The sequence below is a fragment of the Coturnix japonica genome, chromosome 7 (assembly GCF_054131305.1).
Source record: "Coturnix japonica strain WE chromosome 7, WE-NBRP24, whole genome shotgun sequence".
Classification (NCBI taxonomy): Eukaryota; Metazoa; Chordata; class Aves; order Galliformes; family Phasianidae; genus Coturnix; species Coturnix japonica.
In genome coordinates this window covers 26,927,554-26,940,830 of record NC_140669.1, presented here as the reverse complement: position 1 = coordinate 26,940,830, position 13,277 = coordinate 26,927,554, and the positions used below count along the sequence as shown (strand labels likewise).

The 13,277-nt window shown below is 40.3% G+C and overlaps 1 protein-coding gene and 1 long non-coding RNA gene across 30 annotated transcripts in view; one reads left to right on the top strand and one right to left on the bottom strand.

The window, feature by feature from the left end:
- Window positions 1–13,277, bottom strand: part of KANSL1L (KAT8 regulatory NSL complex subunit 1 like) — a 56,803-nt gene that overhangs the window by 27,352 nt on the left and 16,174 nt on the right. For 11 of the 29 annotated variants that reach the window (XR_001556358.3, XR_001556360.3, XR_014948381.1 and 8 more), the window contains exons 3-5: window positions 10,988–11,129; window positions 6,790–6,987; window positions 3,999–4,117 (exon numbers count right to left, since the gene is read on the bottom strand). Coding sequence is in view for 18 of the 29 variants with exons in the window: in XM_015867946.3 (XP_015723432.2) it covers window positions 3,999–4,117; window positions 6,790–6,987; window positions 10,988–11,129 (459 nt within the window). In the remaining 11 variants the exon portion in view is untranslated. The remainder of the gene's footprint in view (window positions 1–3,998; window positions 4,118–6,789; window positions 6,988–10,987; window positions 11,130–13,277) is intronic. The other 18 variants (XR_001556362.3, XR_014948379.1, XR_014948383.1 and 15 more) reach the window with 3 other exon arrangements.
- Window positions 4,491–13,277, top strand: part of LOC146760129 (uncharacterized) — a 40,193-nt gene continuing 31,406 nt past the window's right edge. The window contains exons 1-3 of the long non-coding RNA XR_014948386.1: window positions 4,491–5,730; window positions 7,567–7,641; window positions 9,282–9,380. This is a non-coding gene — a long non-coding RNA (uncharacterized LOC146760129). The remainder of the gene's footprint in view (window positions 5,731–7,566; window positions 7,642–9,281; window positions 9,381–13,277) is intronic.

Here is a 13,277-nt window from a genome sequence, read left to right as displayed (position 1 = left end):
CCTGCTAAAATCCTTAAGTGTGCATTTATTTTTGCAATACTGAAGACCTTGACTGCAAATATGAACTGCCCAAGAAGTGCAAGCACATGTGATATCTCAGCCTTGGGTCATAACAGGCCATCTATCTGCAGGAATGATTATTTTCTCTGCATGAATGGTTATTCTCTTTCATGAACTTTATCTGGTAGGATACAGCTTTATTAGAAAACTTCTACCATGCAATAAAACATGGGAAAGACTTTATTACAGGGTTGTTTCTCAATCTATTTGAGAAGTAACTATCTACTAACAGTACATTTTTTACTAAAGAAAAGTGCTTATTACAAAAGCTTGATTAAACACCATCCCATGCTGCGCTGCTGTGGCAGCGATGTTTTATTGGCACGAATCTGAACTATTCTTTTGACACATCAAACCCCCCAACAAGCAGTACGTACCCAATGAAAAATGTGCTAATTAAAAGAAGAATGGTATGGATATAGAGGAACACACTAGTAAGTGCCAAGACAAAGCCCAGAGCATTGAAGCATGACATTCTTGATGCAAATGCTGAACTTTACAGCTTGAGAAAGAAATACAATATTGCAAGACCATGCAAAAGTTCCATTGAAGTACCTCCTCTGAATGCTTAAAAACTTTTGTTCCATTCTTATCTGCCCTGACATCAGAGAGTGCCAAGACCAGTTTCTGAACTTCCACTATCTCCCCCTTACATGAAAAACAACTTGGAAAGGAGCATTAGCACAAAAAGCTCCTCAGTCTCGATTTCTGCAATTGCAGCCCTTGTTCTGCTGTGCCGTGTAGGTCACTGATAATCTCTCTGCAGCCTTTTCCAGCTGCTCTGTTTACCCTCCTGTGCCTTCCAGGAATGCTCAGCTCCTTTTTCAGATGAAGCAGGGCTCTCAGTTCTGTGGTTTGGAGCTGCAGTACACAGCAATACCTTTTTCCTGCCACTCATGTGAACAAGCTTCCAAGTCAAGGCTGCAGTTATCCATGTATTTAGATTTTCATGTAGTATGCTTTTCAAAACAGGATTCTACAGAAGAGCAGAGGTGGATGTAAAATTCCTATATTTGCTGAAACACTCCTTTCAGAACTTCTAGATGGACCTGTCTTGCACTGCAGACTAGATGCAGAACAGAGACCTTACAGAATGCAGATATGCACTGGAAGCCACGGGACAGGCTCCATTTGTTCTGAACTAAAGATTTTTTTCCACTCCCCTCTCTTGATAAGGAAGCAATTCTATTAAGGAGCTGCTTCTATGAAGATTTACCTTCATCTGGCTGATCTTTGGGTCCAGATTTAATGGAGCAAAAGCTACATTAACAAAAAAAAAAAAAAAAGGGAAGCCACTAAGAAAATCTAACAACCTTACTTTCAAGTTGATTTTGATTTCTACTTTCTGAAACACACAGTAAAGTCAGACAGTGCTCTGGAAAAAGCAAGGGGAAAATAAGCCAAGAAATGAAGTTAACTTCAGTATTTAACTGCTTGATTTAATCGCACACTAAACAAGGACAGCAATAAAATACAAAAAGAAATGAAACACACTCAAAACCTCAAGTAGGAGTCAATGAATTTCCTTGTGGGATTCTTAGGACAACTACTCTATGTTGTGCTTAATTACTATCTTTTATGAGACGTATTTATTTCCAGGCTTTAAAACACTTCACGCGAAGTGAAAAATTAAAATAATTCAGCTGATTTTCAAGCTAACAAATAGAAAGATCACGAGCCTCTGAGTCGCCCTGCTTCTAAGAACTTATGGGTCCTGCTAGATCAAAGACTTAACATGAGCCAGCATTGCGTGCTTGCAGCCCAGAAGGACGCTGGTATCATGGGCTGCATCAAAAGGATGGCAGCGGGGTGAGGGAGTGGATTGTCCTTCTCTGCTCTTATGAGCCCCCATCTGGAGCACAGCATTCAGGTATAGAGCCCCTGGAACAGGAGGGATGTGGAGCTGTCAGAGAGGGTCCAGAGGAGGGCAGTGAAGATGATCACAGGGTTGGAGCACCTCTCTTTTGAAGATGGGCTGAATGGGCTGAGCTTGTTTAATCTGGAGAAAAGAAGGCTGAGGAGAGATCTCATTACAACCTCCCAGTATAAACAGGAGGGAAATCAACTTTTTACACAGGTATACATAGCAATAGGACAAGGAGAAAAAGCTTTACACTAAAGGAGGGAAGATTTAGATTAGGGGGAAGATATTCACTGAGAGAGTGGTGAATAGCACAGGCTGCCCAGAGAGGCTGAAGATGTTGCGTTCCCAGAGGTGCTGAAGGCCAGGTTGCATGGGGCCCTGGGCAATCCAGTCTAGTACTGAATCTAGCTGGAGGCAGCCCTGCTTGCAGCAAGGAAACTGGATGATCCTCGAAGTCCCTTTCCAACCCAAGCCATTCTATCATGATTATGATGTTATGATTCCCTGCCAGAAGCTAACTTACCACCTCCAGTTCTGAGCTACGGCACTGAGAAAATCCTCCATGTCTTCCCATTCTTCCTTAGGTCGTTACAGACCACAGAAAGAAAACAACCAGCGTTAAAGAAAGCACTCCCTGAGCTGCTCCAACAACTGTGCTGCTCATAAAAGGAAATGAGGACTGATTTTGGACAGTTCCTGATAAACATCTGACGGAAAGTAAAATGCAGAAGAGAAGCGGCTTGAACTTGCACCATTAGGTTCCCTCACCATGAATTCAACTTAATTCACATCTAAAAACATTTAGAAAAACAGGACTCCTTCCTGGTCTGTTGCACAAGGAAGTCACAGACTCAAGACACATTTCTAATGGTCTTAATTCTTCTCTTCTTCCACATACCCATCGGGGCAGCTCTTATTCCAGAACTCAGCAGAGTATTCTGATTGTTTCCTGCATTACTCGTAAACAACCACTACATCAGGAACACAAATGCCACATGACAGGACCCCTTCATCCTCAAATTGAGGGCACAGTCACACAGTCGCTTTGGCAACAGACAGCAGTTAAAGAAGCTGCCCATCCAAGCTGCTCATTATAATCTCCTCGTGGGAAGCTACAGCTTCTGCAGCAAAGCTGCTGAAAAACAGACGGTGCGGCCAGCCCTACATGGAGCCGGGAGCCAGAGAATTACATTTTGCTGCAGACGCTGCCATAAAGCCCCTGGCCCCAATAGTGAACACCTTCTTCAGCCACCTGATCTTAATCAAGACCCATGAATAACTCAGCTATGCCCTCATCCCCCCGAATCACCTCACCAACAGCTCAAGAGAAATATCCTACATACCTAAGTCTTTTGTAAGATTGGACTGTAAATAATAATCTTAATAGTGCTTTGAGAATAATACTGAAAAGTATCTGTGGTGTATTTTAAAATGAACAAATACAGGATGAAGTTACTAAAACTTATGGCACAATACTACAAAATGTTTGCTTACAGCATCAGTTTCAAGCTGCTACATCCTTTCATCCTGGAAAAGTAAATCCATCCAGGGAAAAAAAAAAGACTGCAAAGCGGATCAAAATTAGTGGAAGATGAGCTGGCAAGGATTCATTTAGATTGTTCAGATTGGAGATGTGCAAGCTGATAAAGCTATTCGAAATAAACAGACCCTGACCCATGTTGAGGTACAAGCGGCACTGGTCGTGTGTTGTACTAATCCAATGAAATCTAGTTTGCCAGCTTCATAGTAATTAAGTCGAACTCACGGTGACAGAATACACTAAGACTGAAATATGTAAAAACAGTGCGCAATTTAATGAATCTTTTCACACCTGCACAGATACTGTCTTCATTCCAAGACTTATTTATGTGCAATTACAGTGATGGCATTATTTCATGACATCTTTAAGAAAACAAAAACACACTACGACTTTCCAAGCTCAACATTGTTACTCTTGTAGTTTACAGAAAGCAGTTCTTTCTCCCTAACCTCATACAGTAAGGATTGTTTGCTGAATTTATATAACTTTACCAAAAGTTGTTCCCAAAGAAAATAACACCACACTGTCACCTACCTGAAGGAGATGCCATTGACCAGCTGTCTGTGCCTGCAAGTTTTGGATGAGAGAGAAGAAGCTGGAGACAGGTTGAGCGGAGCAATGAGGCTACTGATGATTTCACTCAGTTGTGCACTCTGGAATAAATAAAAACACAGAAGGTAGTCAGACCATACTCAACAGCTCCTGGGTTTCTGTTGTTTTCCCACTTAAGATTCCAATCTCATACATCACGGAAGGATCACATTTCATTTCTTCTTGTGAATAACCAAGAGCTGCATGTTTATTTTTTCCACATTATGCTCAGCTATTAAAAAAAAAAAAAACACACCACAAAAACAAACAAACAAAAAACCCCACCCCTGAACGACCTGCCAAGGACACGGAATAAATAATACACCAAGTAGATCCATGATTTCAGTATCTCAGCCAAAGAACAGCAGAAGAAAGCAGAACATTTTACAGCTGATGTTACAACAGCTGCAGCTCAGAAAGCGTTTCAACAGGAAAAAAAATCCGCTGTCTACTTATGGCACATTTTGTTCACTCAAAAGCATGCACTCTTGTTAAGAGAATACTCTTCATTGCTCACAGCAGTAAAAACAACAACAACAAAAACAAAGAAAAACCCCACAAAGCCATCATTTTTTATTTTCTACTTTATTGTTGCAGGGAGACTATTGAAGTTACGGATAGAATGACTAAAATCTTCTAACGTCCTCAAAACCACTGCCCTCTAAAATTGCCCCAAAAGAAATGCAGGTTATTTGGTAAGACTAAGAGCTGCTCCCCACAAAGCACTGAGTTGTGGACTGACTCCAGATAACGTTTCACAATGGTTTTGTTTTAAATGTCAGACCTTAATGGTTATTCTGACAATGAACGTGGCCTGCAGCTTACTCAGAGGAAACTGCTGCATAATGATCATAAATGCAAAGGATCTGAAATGGCATACATGTTTTTTAAACTTTTAATATTACTTTGTATGCTTATCAGTCAGAACTGATTGCTCAAAACAAGAATGGCCAGAGACTACCCAGTAACTTCTGCTTGCATTTCTAGGCACTATTGTTTATACAGGAAGAGGATGAAAAAAATATTTTCCAGTTAATTACAAGTCACGCCTTTTCTATTAATGTTTAAGTGATGCATTCCGGTCATTGGCTAAAAAATTCAGGTCAGAACAAAACATTCAGGGACAGGTTTTAAAGCACAGAAATAGCAGTTTGGTCATAAAAGATCTGGACAGAGCAAACAAGATGTGAGTAACATATTTATCAGATTGATTCAAAAATCTCTATGAGCATTCAGTCTGTATGAAGCAAAGACTCTACTGAATGGAAAAGCACCACCACAGTGGCAGACATCCAAACTGCAAGGAAAAAATTACATGTTTTTAAGATGTTGCACAGCTACGTAAAGAACTCAAAAACAGTCTTAAAAAAGAAAAGGAAGGCTCAGTCATTTTGTATTTTACCAGTGAAATTACTCATTTTTAACTACAGAGTGAAGAATTCCATGGGAATGTGTGCAGAACTACTGCAGCCTACAGCATGGTTCTCAACATGAAGAAACCCAGACCTTAGGGCCCACATTAACTTACAGAATTAATCATCCCGAAACCCAACAGATCAAATCCCAAAGCTTAGTGTGGTGTGCAAGGAAGAAATCTGGTGTGAACCCAGAGAACACCTGTACTTGCAAGTCATTTTCAGATCATCACGTTTCTTGGACTTCTATAACTATTCAGGTACCAGTCAGCCCACTGCTAGTACTTAATAAGCTAGTACTTAATTAGTCAAATGTTTTACTAAAAGAAAAGTGTGTTTATTTCTCCAGGTAATAACTTTGGATGGGACATTTACCATTCTAAAAATGCTCTTGATTTACCTTGTGCAATTGCCAGCACAGCACAGTGTAAATTTCCTGTTTCATTGCTTCCTCACTCCTGTCTGTTGTGGCTAAGATCCATCAAACAGGGGAAGCACTTTAGGAACAGGAAAGTATGACTATCAAATAAGAAAAATTGGCACAGAGATTCAGGAACAGGAATGGTAACTAAAGCCACTCTTACTCCATTTAAGCAGCGTGCATATGAGCAAGAATTTACAGCCAGTGGCAGAGCAATGTGTTAATACACCACAGCACTTTTGTTAGGTTTGCTTTAACCTAAATGCAGAAACCCATTCAGGAAACAACTTTCCTGTACCTCCTTCAGCAGTGTGATCCAGCCATACTCCTTGTATACCCTCTAGCAGTAAGAAACCTTGCTGGAGTCTAAATTGTATTTCCTGGAATTAACCTTGGAAATGACTGTTTTGAACACCATAAACCAAAACTCCTCTCTACACCTACGCTCTGCCTGTGAAATACCTGCAGCTCCTCAGCTCCTCACTGGGTTGCTATGATGCTCAAAAAGCCAAACCAACAATGACATCCAGTTGGAGCTTTTCTAAAAGGCAACACAGCTCCATCCTCAGCTGCAGCCTTTGAACTCACAGAAGTGTTTCCTGAAACAACTTGTGGCAACTCTACCCCAAACCTAAACATAAGAGAGATGCAGGTTCGGGGATAGCTGTTAGAAGTGGTTAAGTGGCCGTTTTGATAGAAACAAAGTGGTAACACAGACACATTAGAAATAATAGGTTAATTGGTTTTGTATGTATGTATTTAAGCCCTTGAATTCAACAGCACCCACTCTCAGGAGTGCAAAATAGCTTCCTTTTCAGAAGCATCACCATGGAACCTGCCCTGTTTCTCAAGTAAATCATTCAGCTCTGTAGACTGTTCAGTTCTCAATTTACTTTACCTGTTTCTCTATGTTTCGTAAAAGCAGGGTAGGACTGCTGGGTGACATTTCAAAGTCATGCTCCGGCAAAGAATCCTGTCTCTCAATGGCAGCTTGCGAATTCCCTGTGGCGTTTAATAAAGCTTCTTGGTCTGTCAACTGTATTTGCTTCTTCAAAATGTCTTTTGGAAATGGGAATTCTTCTAAGATCACCATCCCCTAGACAACAGCAATTGAACACAGTTGGTTGACAACGAATTAACCCTCCTAAACCATGTTTAAGGAGTGGCTGAACCTGGCACCTCCCCCTTAAATCCTCCCAGCAACTCTGGAGCACTTTGACTACGTTTTAAATACACTCAATAGCTCAAATACAGAAAGTTTAGTCAGTATTTTTGTTAATGAAAAGCTGCGTCATTCACACTATTGTAGCAGCAACCGCACTATGATGTTATACCACTGCTTAAACATCTGTGCCAAAATTCAAATCGGAAATTCATACTTGTTAGAACTACATGCTCATTTGCCGGCTGATTTAAGAAGAGTTTTTTCCTCTTCTTTGCTTTGAAGTCGGTTATATATTTTGCAGCCAATACATTTCTCTGGAGCATTTTAAAGCGCTGTTTTTCTTATTCCTATCCATGCTCTAAACAGAACATTAAGGTTTCAAGAAGGATACAAATCAAAACAAAAGCCTTTCGTACTTTAGTAATTAATTTTTAAGGTGAGCATTTTAAGAGTTCTGTAACTATAGAGAAAATGATCCTAAATGTTCCATCAATCTCATTGCTTTTCCAGGCAATCTGCACCAATCCAATGGGAGACACATCATTTGGAGTACACCGCCCAGTAAGACGGCCGCAGCTTTACATGGTAAGGAAGAGTTTCAGAAACTAAACTGGGAAAAGATTACTGTCACTGTGCTTTCCACTTGACAGATAATTACAGGTGTCAGATACATCCCCAGGTAACATCTCTGATGGTTTGTTTCAACAAGCTTTAAACATTAATAATAAGCAAAAACAACTTTGCTACAGCCAGCGACAGTTCCTCTGACAGCCCCAACTTGTTACTGTCTTGAGAAGTAATTTTAATACACAGAAACAGCTATCAAGTCTCCGCAGGCATTACCCAAAGAGAATGGGGAAGAACTTACTGTTACTCATATATCAACCAGATACTGAAAGAATGGGCTCACTCTGTTACTCTGCCTTAATTTGGCTTTCTAGTGAGACTATTCCACCAAAAAGCAGGGGTAGATCACTTTTACATGAACACACCATTCCTGTCCTGCTAAGGACAGACTTCACTTGTATTGTTGTTGAACATTAAGGATACTGCATTTTACTCAAACCTGGCACTCCTACCTCAGTAACAACTTGCCCCAAATCACAAAAGCAATTTTGAAAAAGCCTTCAAGGATGAGACTAGGAGAAAATGTAAAATGGACTAGTTTTCCTTGCATCTCTAATTTATTTCTCTGTTTCAATACAAAGCTGACATACTCAGGTGCTGACAAGTGCTTGAAAACTTGTACCTTAGTTCAAAACACCCATGGGGCTTCTAGATTTCTGTCAGATCAACATGAGATTTTCCACTGTAAGGGAAACTTGATCACAGCCTGAACCTCTGATTAACCATCTGAGGCAAATGACGAGTCAGCTGTGGGAGCACAGGTGAAGGTAATTCAGCTGTGCTCCTGGAATGGGTGGAGCTTGACTCCACTTTTCCTAGATCCCATTTAAGGGCTGACCACCACTAAAGTGGCTTTTCTTTCTGGATATTGCTCCTCTGTGGTGTTTTTGTGGTGGGCCTCAATGCTGGTGAACATCCATCTCAACTGAAAGCCTCAGCACTGGTGAGTCTTTCCTTTGATATTCTCTGGCTATTTATTCTGTAATTACAATTATACCCTTGTGTTATTCCAACTATACATCCACATTCACTGTCAGGCAGTGGCCCACCATCTGTGCTTTTCAATTTCTGTCAGATGGGAACAAATCCAGGCAGTATCAGACTATAATCTGCAGACTGCAGCAGTTACACTCAAGGAAGTTCCAGGATAGCCTTAATTTGAATGTGGCACAGGACAAAGTAGCCTAATAGCTTTAAAACAGAAGTCAGTTAAATAAATAAATCTCAGGTAATCACTGAAAAAAAATAACACATAGCAGTCTACAACACAAACTCTGACATGAGTGGAAGCTCAAAGGAAACTCAGTCAAAAGAGAGAACCCCCCACAGCTTTTTCCACTGGAATTTTATTGTTCTAAAGCTGCAAAATCCCAGTGATGAGCATGGAAAGAAGAAAGCAGAAGAGTAAGGAGTAAAGTGAAAGACAGTATGAAAAGGAGTGGACAGAAATAGGTATGTAAGAAAAGATAGATGAGGAACAGGAAAGGACTGGGAGATTAACAATGGCTACTGAGGATTACAACAACTGGTCACAACCGGTAGGATTTGGCAACCAACTTCCCCTACTCCCAACTTAATGTTATTGTTTTATTTGGCAGATAAGCACTTTTTAAATGGATGGACTCTCAAAGCTCCAGACCCGCTACTTCTGCGTGCACAGGGATGAAGCAGACACAGCAGGGAAGGCCAGGAATCTGGTAAGTTAACTATTTTCCTTCATATTGCTTTCTGCTGTTAGAGGAGTGATGCTTTGCTTGAGTTATTGTTCACTGGTTATGAATCATATTTCTTTTCCCACTCAAAACACAAAGAACACTTTAAAACCATTAAGCAACATATAAATTCTAAAGATATTGTGTAACTACTCTGCAGCCACTAAATCAAAACAAAGAGCTCTTCTGCCAGTCCACACGTCCTTCCCTAACTGCTGCACTAACATGCCATGCACATGTAGACAAAAAAAAAGAAGAAAAAAAAAATCACAACCAAAGAGTATTTGTCTACCCTCTGTATGGGACACAATGCCAAATCCTGAACACCACAGCTGGTAAAAGGGGCATGAAGTTTGCAAAAAGGAATGTTACCAAAGATCTCAAGCAGGAAGAAGACTAGGCTCTGAGCCAACATGCTGCCTAATGCGAAGAAAATGCATGACTGAAAGAATGCTCTCTCATTTCTCTGTTATTTATTTCTCACTGTTCTGCAGCCCATGGGACCTATGCCACCTTGAAGTCTGATTTTTGGGCATATTGAAGTGTATTTGGGACTTTATTACAATATGGACACTTGAGCCATTCAGCAAAGTACAAAATCTCCTTTACCTCTACAGACAGAGAGGCAGTGAAGATCCTCAATTAGAGGTTCTTTAAGTACTTTCTTTCTTAAAGAAAAATTTGACTGTGGAGACTAAGATATGTGAAGAAGGGGCTCTGAGAGCTACAGAAGACGGAATAATTCTATGTGATCAGAAGGAAATGCTCTCTAGCAAGACTTCCTTTTTCTTCCTTTTCTTCCTCCAAACCTGATAAAACCTAAAGCATCTCCTGGCTCCTCTCTATCTGTGCTTATGTGACTGTTGTGTAGATCACACAACTTTTATGTGGCTCATTAATGATGAGTCCAGAAGTCATCCTCTAAAACCTGTTACCATCACACCATCAGAACTAACGTATATTTTGGCATCTTGTGCATGAGACTGACCTATACAAGCAATTACTTTGATAGATAGATAGATTATTAATGTTTAAGGAACGTAGCTTTACCACTGTCTAGCCAGTTTGATTTACAAAAGCTAGCACATGAGTTAAACACGTTGGAATTTTAGTAATAATTAATCCTTGACCTGTTCAAAGTGCTGTACAAACATTAACTAACTAATCCTTAGAATAAGCATGCATTGTAAATAACCAAAAAAGCCCCCAGCTGCCCATGATACAAAAATGAATAGCCAACTGCCCCTCCCAAAAAGCAAATCTTAGTTCTTCCACAGTGGAAAAAATAGTGTGAGAAATGACATAGCTTGTTCCAGGCCTCAGAAAGTTACTAACAATGTCCCCAGCTACTGCAGACTGAAAGGTAGGAGTCCCTGAGTCTCAGTCCTGTGCTGATGCCTCTAGGGTACAATACTTTTGACCTCTTGATGTCTTTCCTATTAACCTCTGCTTGCAATAGTCTGCTTATATTCAAGAACTCCAGGGCAAAACAAACAACAACAATGAGGAACCAAAGAAATAAACATTACAAGAAACACTGTCAAAAAATAGTAATAATGTGAAAAGCCCATTTTTGAGCTAACAGACTATACCTTGGTGGCACGTATCTGCCTGTGAAGGTCAGTTAGTTGTTGGATTTTGTATTCTAGTTCTGAAATCTGGGCTTGAAGCCATGTCCAACGGCTGCCAATTCTAGCTCTGTCTGCAAGCCACTTCCATTCAGAAGTATAGCTGCTGTGAAGACAAAATGCTGGTTAGTCCAAAAATAAAGATAACCACATTTGCACAAGAACATTTTTGACAGCTGCTCTGCCTCATGTTGCAAGCATCTCTGTTGCTTTCAGCAGATACCTGATTTTACCCATCCATTTTCACATCAGCTGATTTCTGTAACTAAAGGACTTGTTCTAAGGAGTACAATGTTCACAGATGATTCCCAGACTATGCTACTTTCCTGTTAGCAGATTATAAACCCAAAATGTCAAAACTACTTAATTATATGAGGTTAATGCAGATTACAGCCCTGTACAGAATTCCAGTAACCCACCAGCTAGAACTCAAACTTGTCTACTATTCTTCCCACAAGCTTCTAGGAACATTATTTGCTAACAACTGTAATCTAGTAAGACATCACCAGCAGTGACCAGCCAGATATCCAGTCACCGCCCAAACACAACACTTAGTCGAACTTTCTTTTGTTTGAGTTACTTGATAAACCAAACTGGGTAAGTGTAGTACAGCTAGATCAAAACTCTTACTGCTGTTAACAAAGAGGCAATGCTGTATCAGGACATGCCTAAGCTCATCGCTGCTACCAGGAAAACTTTATTCAAACTACATATTAAATGAATGAATGGTGTAATGGTACCACTCAATACATCATTAGAATGGTCGGGTAAATTCAAACAGAGACAACACGACAATACTTCTATATGCAACTTCCAGCAATATCGTATCATTGACTATTTTATTTGAAGAAAATGGCTGGTGTTTTTTCCCCCATCAAAGTTGTCAAATAGTTTGGCAGAAATACATAATTGTGAAAAAAACTCCAACTGGAAAAGTAGTGCTTTAAATCCAACAAGTTACAGGGATAAACTACTTGATTTGAACCAAGCTGTGTGACACCATGTGGCAAGTTTTACACAGGCTAATTACATGCGCCCTCCTTCATCTGCCAATAAAGGACATAGAAGTATCACAAAAGAAACAGGGCAAGACAGACAAGGGAATCTAGAAGCAAGTTTGCATAGGAGCACTGCACAGCTTCATGCAGGACTGTGTGCTGACTACCTAATATTTTAATGGAAAGATTTATAAAACATTACTCAAAATCTTGGTATGTTCAACCTCCTTCAGATATCATAAGTAGGAATAGCAGACACAGCCTCTGGTAGATTGCATGTAAAATACATCATTTTCCACCTTTTACTACTCATGGTCTTCCAGTTTATGCCCACATCTTAATCAAAAAATAACTCCACAAAAGCAGGACAATGCAAGAAGATCAGGTGCGATAACAGAGATCACACGGATGCTGGATGGAACCGCCTTTACAGAAGGGTATATTCTACAACAGAGCACAGAGAGGGGTACAGATGAGAAGCAAAAAACCCCAACACCTGCCCACACAGCTGGGAAGAAAAAAGGAGTGAGAAAGACTGCAGCTGGTCATTTGTCACATACACTGTATGCAATCAGAGCCTGTATATTCATACTCAGATGGCCAACCCACAACAGATAACAGGAGAACCCTGGAGAACCATTCTTCCACCTGAAGATAAAGAAATCCTCTCCACAGTTGCATCACAAGCTATTCTTCAAAAATGAGTTTACACAGGTTTATTTTTTCCCTCGAGCACAACTTTAAATCTTGAATTCATTGCATGTGCTGTTCAATACGTGATGTAAATGTTTTTCCTTCCTCCGAAAATACTACGTATTTCTTAAGGCCTTAAAGTAAGAGTGGTATGTAATTAAACTCTACTAGTTAATTGCACTGTAATAACAATGTCCTTAGGCTCCTTTGGAAGGACGACTTCCCACCAAACTAAGCACAGACGTTCCCAGACCAGGCTCACACCAAAGGAAGTGATTTCAGCCTCTCTTCCCTGCCCATGCCTGCCACCCCACGCCTGGTGTCAGTGCAGAATATTATGGGAACCCAAGTGATGAACAACTGAAAACATTTGTTTAATTGATAAGTCTCTAATTCCTATTATGTTGTAAGGTACGGCCTAACATTTGCTCAGTAAATAAATGAGGTAACTAGTATTCGTGGGCACTGGTGACTGGAAAAATGGCAGCATCACACACATTTTTAAGGATAAAAAGGATGGCCCTGGGAACTACTGATCTGTCAGTCTCAACTCTGTGCTATGG